The sequence below is a fragment of the Cetorhinus maximus genome, chromosome 8 (assembly GCF_964194155.1).
Source record: "Cetorhinus maximus chromosome 8, sCetMax3.hap1.1, whole genome shotgun sequence".
In the NCBI taxonomy this organism is placed as follows: domain Eukaryota; kingdom Metazoa; phylum Chordata; class Chondrichthyes; order Lamniformes; family Cetorhinidae; genus Cetorhinus; species Cetorhinus maximus.
In genome coordinates this window covers 47,928,570-47,943,391 of record NC_135886.1, presented here as the reverse complement: position 1 = coordinate 47,943,391, position 14,822 = coordinate 47,928,570, and the positions used below count along the sequence as shown (strand labels likewise).

Below are 14,822 nucleotides of genomic sequence, written 5' to 3'. Positions count from 1 at the left end.
GGTCCAGTTAAGTTTCTGGTCAATGGTAACCCACAGAATGTTGGTAGTCATTCAGTAAAGGTAACACCATTGAACAGCAAGGGGAGATGGTTAGATTCTGTCTTGTTAGAGATGGTCATTGCCTAGTATTTGTTTGGTGCAAATGTTATCTACTCCTCTGCCATCCCGATGGTGATGTGGTAGAAATATCAGGAAAATGCACCAAAACACCTCCAAAAATGCTTCAGAGTACTTTCAGATACTTTTCAATAAAAAAAGTTTTAAAAATGTAACTTACCTACAATCACTGTCTAGCTCTTTAAGGAACATTACTTCAAGACCCATCTTGCTGTTCACACGTCTTTATTCAGGAATGGACAATGCAGGCGTTGTCAGGATATGTGTGATCCAAATTTGGAATCCTGGCATCACACCAGCTGGTTGGCTATGTGACATCAGGCTAACGCCAATTTAATGTGTTCGAGTGCACACAGGGGTTGCCACTTGGACCCATGTCATTGGACAATACCACACAGGCCGTGATCTGTGCAGCCTGCTTCTGATAAGCCAACTAGGCCATTGTAGTGTCATTTTGTGATTCAATTTCACACTGATTGGTTAGAGAGCAGAAGAAACTTTTTACATGGAGGATTGTGAAGATTTGGTATGTTACTGATTGAAGCCGAGACCATGTCAACATTTGATAATCGGCTTGCTTAGCGGTTGAAGGAAAGGGATCTAAAGAGATATGGGGATCTGAGCATATTTTGGATTACTGTTTGGTCTAGTTTGCTTCTGAGTTGTAATCCTATGTAATCAGATGGAGGAGGCCCAGGTCCATGCTGATCCCAGCTGGTGCTGAGCTTTTCACTGGAGTAAATCGACTTTAACAGGATAATAAAGGCTTAAAAACGTGGTTAAAATCCTCACTGCCCATTTAACATTGGCTGCAACATAAACGTAAGAAACATAAGACATTGGAGCAGGAGTAGGCCATTTGGCCCCTCAAACCTGCTTTGCCATTCAATAAGATCATGGCTGATCTGATTGTGGCTTTAACTGTGGTTTCTTGCATGCTCCCCCATAACCTTTGATTCCCTCATGGCTCAACAAATCTGTCTAACTCAACATTGATTATGATCAATGATCCAGCCTCCACTGCTCTCTGGAGTAGAGAATTCCAGAGACTACCGTCTGAGAGATGAAATTGTTCCTCATCTCTATCTTACATGGGAGAGCCTATATTTTGGAACCGTGCCCTCTAGTTTAAGACTCCCCATGAGGGGAAACATTCTCTCAGCATCTACCCTAACAAGCTCCCTCAGAATTTGATATGTTTCAATAAGATTGCCTCTCATTCTTCTAAACTTCAATGAGCATATGCCCAACCTGCTCAACCTTTCCTTGCAAGGCGACCCCTTCCACTTTCACAGTCTGGACTTGAATAAAAAAAACATAATTTGGGGTAACTGTACAGCCACCTGACTGACGGGTGGCCATTACCTATGAAAGAAGGGAGCAGGGGCTCAGCTTGTAAATGAGTACAGTTTGGCATTGAGCTATACAGGTTAGGAAGATCATAAACTCAATCTGTTGCCTTTGCTGAGTTATGTGATACCATGAGTATTACAACTGACCTCAGCATCCCTGGATAAAGGAGCAGGGACAAAAACATCAGCCAAGATTTCCACATCTGGCTATTGTCTAGAGGATATTGTGGAGCACGGATTTGTGTAAGGAGTCTTTGTGTAAGGGAGGATGGGGCAGTGCTTGGATACGATGTATTCCCTGTTAAGATTGCCTACTAATGTTATTCATGATCTTACAAAAGAAATGACCCTTTGGGCCGTGAAGCTTCTGCCAATTCCCAATTTTCATTAATTCACTATTGGCGGCCATGCCTTCAGCTGCTAAGGCCCTAAACTCTGGAATTCCCTGCCTAAACCTCTGACCTCTCTACCTCTCTCAATTTCCTTAAGATTAAATTGTCTAGCTCAGCTTTGAATACATTCACTGACCCAGCCCCCACTGCTCTCTCAGCAGACCCTATCTCTTTGATCAAGCTTTTTGTTCACCTACCTTAATATCTCCTGATATGACTGCGTGTCATTCTGTCTAACAACATTTCTGTGAACTGCAATGGGATATTTAACCATGTTAAATGTGCTATGCACATGCAAGTTGTTATAGTTAGGCTGGGAAGCTAATGTGAAAAGAAAATGTACATTTTAAATGACATAGACATTGAAATGGGAGCTGCAGTCTAGAAATCTTCAAGAGAATGCAGAGTTTGCGAGCTCATCAGGTTTCAGTATTTTATATTTGCTGACTGACCGCGTGTTACTCCTGTTTCAGTAGATTAATAAAGCTCATGTTTTCTGTAATAACGGCACTGGTTTCCTTGTTAACAGATGACACTGTACTTTCAAAATTAGGATGGGGCCAATGTTTGCTTGTATCTGTACTTACCCCGCCACTCTTGCCCCCGCTTCCCCCCCACCCCCCACTAAACACACAAACAAAAATAAAACAGTTGAAAACTGTAGTTTGAAGAGCAATGAGAGAGGGAATGCCGGAGGATACAGGGAAGTTAATAAAGAGAAGCAGGAGGCCTTGAAGAAAGGAATGCTCAAGTTAATAAAGCAGACCAATCACCTTCCTGAATCAGCAGGACTCCTCCAGCCCCACTGTTATACCAGCTGTAGCAAGTCTATCAGCACATCCTACTGAGACATTCCATACGCTGAGGAAAAGAATAGGGGGTAAGATTGTCCATGAGCTCTGCAGTGAGGGAGGGATGATGGAACCTAGAAACCTAGATGGAGCCTCTTCAACTGAGAAAAAAAAGCATTCATGTTAATCCAGTGCTACCTATCTAATCGTCACACGAGGCTTTATAGAGACAAAGGGGCATCTGCTTAAATTAGACGCGAGTCTTCGAGCTCTATTCAACCTTGAATTGTAGGCCAGCTATGTGGCAGGATTTATGCAGTTTGAAGGCTGGGAAATTAAATTGAAATAACGAATCCCCTGGTCTCGATCTGCTGCCATAATGATGGCATAGCAGGACTGCCACCTGCTGGCAAATCACACCCTTGGCTTCATCCAGTGTTCTAGGTATGAATCTGGTGGGTGCACTTTGAACTGTTTTTGGGGCACCTGGCAATTGAGGCCTCCCCACAGCACTGGAGTTCCAATCATGCTGGCATAAAGGTCCCCAGTGCTTGCAAAGTGGTTCTGGGATTGGTTGCTATAAGGGGTCATGTTGACTCCACTTTTGATGGACTTGCGAGTACACCAGACTTGTGCAGGGCTATGCAGCACTCAGGGCTACAGAGGCAAAACTGCCCAGAATTGCACCAGGTGGTACCACATCTCCAGTCCCACCTCTTTCATTGATATTTCACAAAAAAGTCAATGGACATTAGGCCCTGTCCCGAATTCCAATACCGCTGTCTGTCCCAGATACAGCACCCAAAATAGATGGAGATTTTTGGAGTCATCATGTCGATATGTTCTCATTGAAAACTTCTAAAAGCACAATGTTTGTACCACCCAACTAGCTCCAACAGAATGTTGGAGGGTGATAGTGGTGCATTGGTAATGTCAATGGACTGGTAATCTTGAAGCCCTGGCACATAGGTTCAGAATCCCACCATAACAGCTGGTGGAGTTTAAATTCAATTAATAAAAAACCTGGAATTGAAAAGTAGTATCAGTAATGGTAACCATGAAACTATCACTAATTGTTGTAAAAACCCATCTAGTTTGCTAATGTCTTTTGCGGAAGGAAATCTTCCATCCTTACCTGATCTAACCTACATTTGACTCCAGGACCACAGCAATGTGGTTGACTCTTAAATGCTGTCTGGAATTACCTGGCAAGCATGCACAGTTCAAGCGCAATTAAGGATGGGCAACAAATGCTGGCCTTGCCAGTGATGCCCACATCCCATTGAAGGAATACATTTTTAAAAAGCTGCCCTATAAGATGCAGCTAGGATTCACTTTTTATGTAAAATCCAGTGAAGAGCCAGTAAAGGGATGGTGGTCTGCATGACCTCCTGTGATGTAAATACCAATGGCCCTTTATTTAAAAGGAAGTTGGGGCAGTGGGGGGGATAATTTTCTAAGTATGTGCTGCCCTGGGAAACTTCCTGCAAATAGCATACTTACCATTTTCAAAGCTTCTCCAGCAGTGGGCAAGCTCTCCGACCCTGATACATGCAATGTAGGGTTGTCAACCCTCCAGGATTGACCTGGAGTCTCCAGGAATTGAAGGTCAGTCCTCAGGACACTGCTGTGTGCAACCCTGGAGAAAAATCATTGGGACATTGAAAAAGGTTGGATTTTTCTTTGTCATTTTCTTTGAACATTTCTCTTTACCAGATAAAAATATTGAAAACGGCGGTGATGAGGGGTGGGGGGGGGTGGTGGGGGGGCAGAAAAGGCTGTTTGGCTGACAGTCAAGCATCACCCAATTGGGTAATGAGTCTTTTTGCTTTCCAATTGGACAGGAAGGCACTGCTTTGAAAGGCTGGATGTGTTGGCTGACCCTTGGCTGGAATGTGGGGGAAAGTCATATGATGAAAGCTCCAGGAATATATTTAATCACAGTTGGCAACCCAAATAAAACAACAACTCAACTTTAACATAGTAAAAGTCCTAAAGTGCTTCACAAGCACAAGCATGAAATCAACCAAAAATGACACCAAGCCAAAGAAGAAGACATTAGATTAGATGACCTAATGCTTGATTGAAAAGGTAGGTTTTAAACAGCGCCTTCAAGGAGGACAGAGAGGTGGAGAAGTGGACAGGTTTTGGGAGAAAAATACAAAGCTTAGGGCCTAAACAGCTGAAGATGTGGCCACCAATGATGAAGTGAAAAAAACTGAGGGATACACAAGAGGCCACAGCGTACTTAGAAAATATATAACTTTACCCTTAGTTTTTACTGGACCATGATATGTAGGGCACCATAACCAGTTTTATTGGTTCCAAATAAAAGATGGCTCCTACACTGTGGCTGTCATCTGGCCTCAAGCCATTTGGCTGCAGTTGAATTGGGTTCAAAGTTTCAACACAGTTATCAACACTTCAAGGATTCATTCAGAGGTCAGAGCAGTGTTCACTCATGGTATATTCACACTCTTTCTTTGATTCATTGGCACCATGCTTCAAAATCGATTGTCATGTGAAGTTCCACACATCAATCTGCAGACAAAAGCTCATTCACGGCTTCAGCAATTAATCCTCACAACTAATGAGTGTCCCTCACCTCAGGTGGTTTGTCACGTTCAGCGTCTGGTGCTAGCTATGAAGCAATTACTTCCTGATGAGTATAAACATTTTCTATATTGCCTCACACATGCAAGCAAAACTTTGGCTCAGCGTTAACACTCTTACCTCTGAGTTAGAAGGGTCAAGCATGACTCAAGAGAATTGACACAAAATGTAAGCTGCTACACAGTGCAGTGCTGAGGCACTGTGACTGTAATTTATTATATTTATTTATTATGGGCAACAACACATTTTGTTTTACTCAAACTTTTGTCTTTGCACATGTTGAGAATAACAGTGGCCAGTGATCACTCGCCTTCGTCCTCCTCTTCATTAGTTACATTTTTTGCCATGCCCATAACCTTTGAATTTCTTCCACTCCTCTTTCTGAGGTGTTCCTCACGTTCTCATGGTGATTTGTGCCTATGGATAGTACTTGTATGCAGGGGAATGAGCGCATGCCCATTATGTTCATTCAGAGAAAGTACATTTATACAGCACCTTATTGTGCTTCTAGCCATCCCAAAGAGCTTCACAACCAACATTGTGCTTCTAGCCATCCCAAAGAGCTTCACAACCAACAAGTTACTTTTGAGCTGTGATCACTATTGTTGAATATGCAAATATGGTGGCCAGTCTGCATACAGCAAGCTCCCTCAGACAGCAGATAGGATCAACGATTAGTTAATTGGTTTTGGTATCATTGGTTGGGAAAGGGATGTTTGACAGGACACTAAGAGATGTCCCTGCTCTTCAAATAGTGCCATGAAATCTTTTATATCCACCTGAGCAGGTGGACAGGGCCTCGGTTTAACATCTCTCCAGTAACGCAATCATAGACAGAAATGTCTGCTCAGGAGTTGGCCTGGAAACTGCAACCTGACTCAAAGTGAGAGCATCACAACCTTAGCATCGAAACTGAGAAAGTATGTGGAAATACCCTGAGTATAGCAGCATCTCCATGCTTGTTTTCTCCCCTGCTGCCCTGGTGTCAGTTAATTAGTGTAGGGCATACTTCTATAGGTATTGCCACACTCATGCAATATGGATTTATGAAGTATAAATACAAAATGGACACTTTACAGCAAAATGGAGCTGAGAGTTCAGGTGACCTTTTCTTTCCTGCCAATACCTGAGTTAATCTTCATGTCTGGACAAGTCTTGACAGTGTCGTTAAAATGTAAAAGACGCTTCCTGTGGTTAATGGATGCCCTTCTCTAAATAATTAAAGAAACTGGTTTTACAATACTGTTTGCAGACCTTTCAACTCCAGAGTTGAAATTCAGAGAATGGGTGTGACGACACATGACGGTATGTGAATGGGCAATACTCGGACCCCATTGTATGACAATGGCCTAGTCATTTGTGAGGACAATGGAAAAGATGCTCTGGTCACATGACAGAAACTGGGTTTCTGGTATAGAAATTTAATAAGGCACATTTTTCAGCGGAGACAGAGAAACAACTAGACGAACGAAGGAACAAGACCCAGCCCAGATGTAGCAGGGCCTCCAGAAGCAGGTGGCATTGGTGGGGAAGAGCACTGAGCAGGGGAACTGGTTGGCCCCTGTGGGCCCTTCCCATAGGAAGCAGGGTCTTTCGCAAGCTGAGGGCATGGAGCAAGATGCCATCAGATGAGGGAGAAAGCAGCAAGGGCAAATTCAGGACTTGAGTGGCAGTATGGCAGGAGCCTAGGTCAGCTGGAAGCCCTGAGGGTAGCTAAGGAGCCAGGAAAGAGAATTAGAGTACCATTCAGACTGAATGGCAGCACCCCTGAGTCTGAGAAGCCTCGTGGAGAGAGAAGAGAGAAGGACTGCATCCAGGAGCTGAAGCAGCAGAACAAGACTGATGAGACACTGCTTTGAGGAGCCGAGGCCCTGAACAGGACAGAGATCTGGAGCATCGGAGGTGAATATTCTTTGGAAATAGTTTGTACCTTGAAGTTATGCTTTCCCTTGAAGTTTATACAGTTTTGATGCCGGTGGAATAAAGGAACCTTTTTTTGTTAACCTTCACGCTTTTTGTGTGCTTAAATCTCATGTTACATAAGAAACATCAGTGGGCAGAGATTTGGATTGGTCTTGACCTCTCTATCTGAGGAACTGGAGCAGGGTTTCGCTACAGAGCTTCGATATCACACCTTGATTGGTGTGGAACAAGAGAAACCAGCTACTGTAAGCAATAACCTACAGCGAGTCCATCGTTCTAAAACATCCAGACCCTTTTCTTCAATGAACCAAAAAAAGCATTACGGACCTGCATCATTTCAAGACTTCACCCCAGGGAAAAGCAAGGGTGACAAAGAACTCTCAAACACTTAAGACCTAAATGCATGATACCATTTTTGTTATCATGATGTTTTCTTGAGTGTGTGTGTGTGCCTGTATGAGAGTGCGAGTGGGTATGGTTGTGTATATATTCAGCTGTTGATTAATAAACATTTGTCGTTCTTTTAAAAACTTACAAGAAAACCTGTCATTTGTTTGTTCCTGACAGTTGCAGGACTCGGGGTTAAAACATTTTGTTCTTTTTAAAACATGCTGCCTGGGGTCAATTGAGAGGTGGAAAAATGGGAGCCATCCCTATCAATGCACTTTTAAGCCTCTTTCAGAGAGCGGTACAGATACACTGCCCATAACAGTATCAAGAGGCTTCTGGTATCTCATCCAAATGGCCATTCTACATGACTGAGTCTGGACACCTTGGCTCCAAAATTCCTAGGGTTCTGGTTCTCTGACACAAATGCCAGGTTTACATGTCACATCACAAAGCTGTTGAGAAAAGTGGAACTGCATGCAGTGAGCAAGCAAAAAAGAAATGGACAGGTTTCTAATTCATTGGAGGTAAGAGGGACATTTAGGCTTCCAGCTGAGGCAGTAGTGGAACACAATGATTCAGGCCTTCCTGGGGCAACGAGATGAATGGGCTGACTGGCTATTTTGTAAAAAAAAAAGAGATATGCATTCATGTAGCGCTTTTCATGACCATTGTATGGCCGGGATTTTCCGTGCCTGCCAGCATCGGGCATGTTCGGTGGCGTGGGCAGATAATATGGTGTGATCGGTTTCACGACAGCGTGAAACCAGTTTGCAATCGTCCGCTCAGCCTACCGAACACGGGCCGTGCTTCCCACCACCGGACATCGGGAACCTCATCGTAATACATCTGCATATCATTATTAGGCCTGCTCACCGGAATCGCTGCTGGATCGTTCACCCACATCAGGGGGAAAGCATGCCAACATGTTTCACAACAGCATATAAAAGGTGTGCACTTGGCGGGCTGCACTTTGAGAGGAACTCGGAAGTGGGTACACAGTAACATTGCACAGCACTCACCAGGGTCGCCTGTTGGACCTCGAGCTTGAGGCACATGGGGGGTGGGGGGGTGGTGCAAGGGCAGCCTTGCAGTTGAGGTGACTTGGGGGAGGGGCTAGGGCTGCCCTGCGGTTCAAGGTAGCAGATAAGCATTCGGGGTGGGGGGTAGGGTGGGTGAGGGAAGTGATCACACATTAGGGAAACCTTATATAAAGTGACCATTTCTCTGCAACTGAGACAGTTCAGGCACAGCCATTGATATGATTGGAGTTGGGCTTCTAGCTTATCTGCCCACTCAAGTAACACAGAGGGATCACAGTGCTCCAGAGCTTTTCACCCCTTGAGCACAGAATGCAAATTAATGAGTGTTTTAGTGGACTGCAGAACAGTTGTATGACTGCACACGTTGTACAATCTCCTCACTAAAGCTGGCCATGGAGCAGTCACTAGTGGAGGCGCTCCCAGCCCCTTGCAATGTCATCATCCCGGTTTGGACCAATCTCCCCCATGGTTCAAGCTAACAATGCAGCCTTGCAGAGCGGGTTAGGAGAATGCCTGTGCCTGAGCTGAGAGCACAGCATGCAGTCCAATGGGCAAAGCTGCCACCAATCGGGCAGGTGGACTGGGGCAGAGGCAGGTAGGGTTTCGGGCAGCCATGCAGCGCACTAATCTCTGGCCATCCAAGTGGTGGCCAGCACTCTCCGGGATGCATTAAGGGGTCTTCACCCTTAACCAGGACAGGTTCTTAGTACACCCATGCTAACCCATGTGTGTCTCTCTTTCATCCTGCAGGAGGAGTACATCAGGATCATGGAGTCTGGTGAACTAGCTGTGTGCCTCATGACGTACAGAGACCGAGGACGATGGAGAAGGGAACAATGGAGGCGCCTGGCTGCGCAAAGGGAGGAGCAGCATGTTCAGGAAGAAGGGGTAGGTGGGCCACCCGCACATGCCGCCAAAGAGCCACAGTGAGTCATCGCTGGCTGGTTAGCGACATCCAGGATCTATAGATGCTGCCTGTCATTCCTGCAGATGACCAAGAATCAGTGTCACTGAAGACCGCGCATGTCTATGGAACTGGTCGGTCACATCTGCCAGCTACTGCAGGATTTGGCACCACGGGAACATAGAGGGCATCCACTGCCAGTGGCCATCAAAGTGACAGTGCCAGTGGCTCCTTTCAGAGCTCCACAGGTGACCTCTGTGGAATATCACAAGCCTCCACCCTCAACCACATCCATGTGGTCATGAATGCCATCTTTGCGAGGGCACACAACTTTGTCGATTCTCCCAGGACCAGGACAGCCAGGGTGCAAGAGCGATTGGATTTACCCAGATCTCGGGTTTCTAACAGGTGCAGGGTGCGATCAACTGTGCTCACTTGGCGCTCAGATCTCCATCACAACACGCAGTCAACTACATCAACCGCAAGGGATTCCATTTGCTGAATATGCAGCTGGTATGCAACCCCCAGAAATACATCCTGCAGGTCTGCACAGATTCCCAGGGAGTGTGCACAACTCTTACATCCTCAGTTTGTCAAGATCCCTGACGTCGTCCAGGGCCCACAGAAGCTGCAGAGTTGGCTCTTCAGAGACAAGGGCTACCTACAGAGGATGTGGCTGATGACACCCGTGTGGCGGCCTCAGGCTGCAGCAGAGCGATGATATAACGAGGCTCGTGCTGCAGCTCTCAGCTTAGTGGAACAGGCCATCAGGATGCTGAAGATGAGGCTCCAGTGCCTGGACTCGTCTGGTGGAGCCCTGCAACATCGTCCACAGAGGGTGTAACACATCATCGTCGCCTGCTGCAGCCTTTACAACCTGGTACTGCGACGGGGAGAGGAGCAGGCTGAGGAGAAGATGGAGGAGCTGGAGGTCCCCTCCGATGAGAGGGACACCGATGGGGATGAGGGTGAGGAGGTCTTTGAAAGCAGCAATGACGGGGATGAGACCCTCGCACTGACCAGATGAGGCAGGCCCGCTCGGGAGGCCCTCATAGCTGCCAGATTTGTGGAGGATGGTGGCGACATGCAGTGAGGAGACCCATAGATCCTCATATTGCATCTGTGAATATTTGACTCCAGTCTGGCTTATGGCAGCGCATATATGCTCTGTGATAATGCTCCTGTCATGGAGATGCAGTGCAGGCCCTAATAGTCACTCGATTGCAGAAGGATGATGATGACATGCAGTGAGGACACCCCATAGATCTTCACATTGCCTCTGAGAATGTCTGACTCCTGTCTGGCTGAGAGCTTTTGCTCTGTGATCAAGGCCATACCATAGAGACGCAGTCATGAAACTTTAAAAGTATCTGATCCTTTGTCCGCCTTCAGCACTTGACCGCTTCAGGAACACAGCATCACTGGTCACAGATACTGAAGAGATGGGGGCCAGCCCCACCTTAAAGGTGCTGAGAGCACACAGAGAGAATGACAGAACTCTGTGGTGCCTGCCTACAACATTCTGGCACAATGACCAGCACCATCGAGGTGCAAGCATCAGTAATGTGTCCAGGGAGTGTGAGGCTGGACCATCACTTTGGTCTGAAGGCTGCATGAAGCACAGGGAAGTGTCCTTGGACTGAGGCACCTGCCTTTATCTTGTGCAGAAAGGTTTCACATCTGAATAACAAGAACATTGCTCATCAGAACAAGGGGCCATAGACAGGGAGACATTCTTGGAAGTTTATTGACAATAGAGAACATTATGTACCAGTGATTAACTCCCATGCCCAGGCTGTGCAACTAATTCTTCTTAATTTTCCTAATCCTGCCACTATGTCTTGGTGTTCCCCGGGCATCCACAGTGGAGGTGGAGGCAGCCTGCTGACTGCTACTCCCTGTCTGTGATGGCCTTGGTGGGCGTCCTCTGGAGGGCCGAGACATGGAGGGCCCTGGCCTGCTTTCAGGGTCTTGCTGTGTGGCAGAGGCACCCTCCTCAGCCTGTGGAGCTATGGCGGTCACAAGAAGAGGGGATTTGGACGGGCCGGACATTCTTGGATTCACCTGGGTGGATGGTCCCAGAGTGTGCACCTGCTGATCCTCCTCCCCATGGATGCCAAGGGCCCCAGGCTGAGTCCTTGAGGAGAAGGGGTAACTGGAGTGTGATTGAGCTGACCTGCACCCCTGTTGCATACACATTGTTGGAGGCCAACTGGCATCACCGATGGAGTTGAGCCTGTGCAGCAGGAACAATGTCCTGGACCAAGGTCTCCAGGGCAGCCGCCATTCTACCAGTGTTGACCTCAGTGAGTTGGCATGCCGGCACTATCACCTCAGCCTGAAGGCAGACGGACTCCTCCATTGTGCCTTGCAATCTGAGGAGGAGTGCAGCGGACATCCCTTCCTGATGTTCCCGAGCTTTTCTATGCAGCTCCAGCAACTGAGATGTGACCGAGTCCAGAGGCTTATCATCTGACTCGGATTTAGTAAATTCCTGGTCTCCAGCAGTCCTTTGAGTGCTGGACACCTGGGAAGCCCCTGCTGTGGACCAGACAGTGCAATGTGCTCACCAGATTGTGATCCTGAGGCTATTCTAAAGCTAGGTCCCACTGAGGTGTGTGTCTCAGTGCTGGTGGAGTGTGTGGGTGAGCGCTGTGATGGGACCTCAAGGAGGGTGCCTCCAGATTCCTCTTCAGAGGTTTCTTCCGGGCTTGATTGGAGGCCCTGGGTCATGGAATCTGTCAGGTGTTTCCCAGATGTGCCTACGGAAGCAAGGGAAGATAACTAGTGCATGGCAGTGGCCTGTGAAACAGAACACCACCCACAGCATGGTTGTCTGATGGATGTTGCACTGCTGGACCTTCACTTGGTAGAACACTGCCGACCTTGCCATCAGGAATGGTCCAGATCGTCACCGGCCAGCTGGATGGCTCTGTTTTCAAAGTCCATGAGGACCTTGATTTCAGGCATTCCTCCACCGGTCTACGACCTCTCCCTCTTGCTGTGTGCCAGCTTGTCCTGCATGAATAAAGATGGAGAGAGTGTAAGCAGAACGCCTGCCAGGCCAGATGATAAGTATGCCTGGCATGTGTGGGTGGTGAGTGGTCCCGTGGATGGGGTGAGAACAACGAAGGTGTGTGTGGGAGCGTGAATGGTGATATCCCTTGAGTTGCAAGTGAGTGAGATCACTGCGGATGTGTGAAGGGTTTGTGAGTGTGTGAGTTGAGAGTGTGAGAAGAGTGACTTACCCTGGCAGAATGGAAGAGGTCATGCATCCTCTTGTGGCACTGGGTGGCTGTCCTCTTTTGAAGGGTGTTGGCACTGACCACAGCTGTCACCGCCTCCCAAGCCTGGTTGGTCATGCCACTGCCCATCCTGCGGCCAGAATGGGGGTAGATGACATCCCGGCGGGCCTACGCGGCATCCAAAAGGCATTCCAGTGACGCGTCACTAAACCTGGGGGCTGCAGTTTTTTTGCCTTTCGTGGACATCTTCCCTGCAGCCATCATGGGCTGGAAGCACTGAGATATGTGCATGCAGCTGGACTTTAAATATGGCACCCAGAGTGATGAAGTGGCGGGGTGATGGTGTGGTGGGTGAATGAGAGCCCACCCGCAATGTAAACGATGTTTCCTGATAATGCATAAGTAATACGACAGGTTTAGGACGATGCAGCATGAAAACCCATCATCGTGGCCGGCGGGTAAAACAACGTTTTTCCCACCCGCTGTCTCACTTAGAGCAGAATTGTCCCAGAGTTGCATTATGTCTCAAAGCGCTTTTCAGTCAATGAAGTGCTCTTAAAGTGAAATGTAAAGTCACTGTTGTAATATAGGAAACACAGCAGAAAATTGGCACAACACAAATTCCCACAAACAGCAAATTCATAATGACCAGATTGTCTGTCTCTTTGTGATGTTGCTTGAAGGATGAACATTGACCAGGACACTGTGGATAACTTCCCTGCTGATCTTTGAAATTATGTAAAAGATCCCTTGGCGCTATGTCTATTTCCATTCAAATTCCTGTTACTAGTCAAGGAAGATGCTGGCAATTTCCTCTTTTGGTCTTTGATAGCTCTACTTTCATGCTAATGTTAAATTGTATATTCATCCATGTTTGTTCTCTCCTTCCACAGAGTCTCTGCTCCTTCCGGATTCCTTCAATTATAAAATGCTTCCTGCCAAAACCAAGGTTCTCCAGTACTCAATGGTCTCCAGTTTTAACCAAGAAGGGATCTACGTATAACTCCTTCATTTTACTCTGATCTTGACTCGTTTTAAGTACAACAGATCGCTCCAACACATGCACGGGCTGTGCTAGCAGGTTTGGCTCTGATGGCGTTGATAGGAATTAGGCAAAAAGAATGCTTTGCTGAAGCATTGGAAGTTTTAGAAAAGGGCTTGATTCTTGCTTTAAGGCTTCTGCCACATGAAGGCAACCTGAATTCAATGTATCTTGGATTTGGATCTAGCTCTTGGACTGGGACTTGCAACCCCCACGTTAACAGCATGTTCATTGCCTTAATAGAGTTTAATCACACCCAGGGACACATGTGGATATGGTACTGAGAATGAAACTGAACATATCACTTACAGTATTGAAGCTGGTACAATGTGCTTGGCGCCATTGACTGTGCACTGTACTGGGCCAATCTATGTACTGTCAGCAACAACTTGTATTTATATAGTGCTTTTAACTTAATAAAATGTCCCCAGGCACCTCAGAGGAACATTGGGCCTAGGCAGCTGAAAAGATGGTCTCCAATACTGGACAAATTAAAATTGGAGAATTGGGGAACTCAAAAGACCAGAATTAGGCAAGTGCTGATATCTCGGATGTTTATCAACGAGATTACAGAAATGGGGAGGGGTTTCTGTTGAGTACTTGTACATAGATGGGTACTTTAATACGTATTTGGAAACAAGACAAGCAGTATGTTGTTGTATTAACACTGTCTATCCAGTACCTGTTTTCAAATGGATCTGATACAGTGACTGGGACTAACAGGATATATACAGTACTTGAATGCCCCTGGGCATTTGTCACTGTCAGTGACTGAAAGTTCACTGTACTACAGCAATGTGCTGAGTTCCTGTGCATGTGCATAGAAGACGTACTGAGACTGAACATCATATTTTCAGACTCACAAAACTGCAGTTTTCTTATTCACTGCATACCCTTGTTCAGCTCGAATGTTGTCAATGCACAATAGATGCAAAACTGGTGCAGAAGTACAGACACTTTAGAAAACATTGCAAATGAAGAGTGTGTTCAATAATTAGAGAGTTAACACTTTT

At 46.6% G+C, this 14,822-nt stretch overlaps 1 protein-coding gene across 1 annotated transcript in view; it reads left to right on the top strand.

The window, feature by feature from the left end:
- Positions 1–14,304, top strand: part of LOC144683279 (ras association domain-containing protein 8-like) — a 110,639-nt gene extending 96,335 nt beyond the window's left edge. Inside the window, exon 5 of the mRNA XM_078546222.1 lies at positions 13,661–14,304. Coding sequence (XP_078402348.1) covers positions 13,661–13,770 — 110 coding nt within the window. The 3' untranslated portion in view covers positions 13,771–14,304. The remainder of the gene's footprint in view (positions 1–13,660) is intronic.
- Positions 14,305–14,822: the final 518 nt, after the last annotated feature.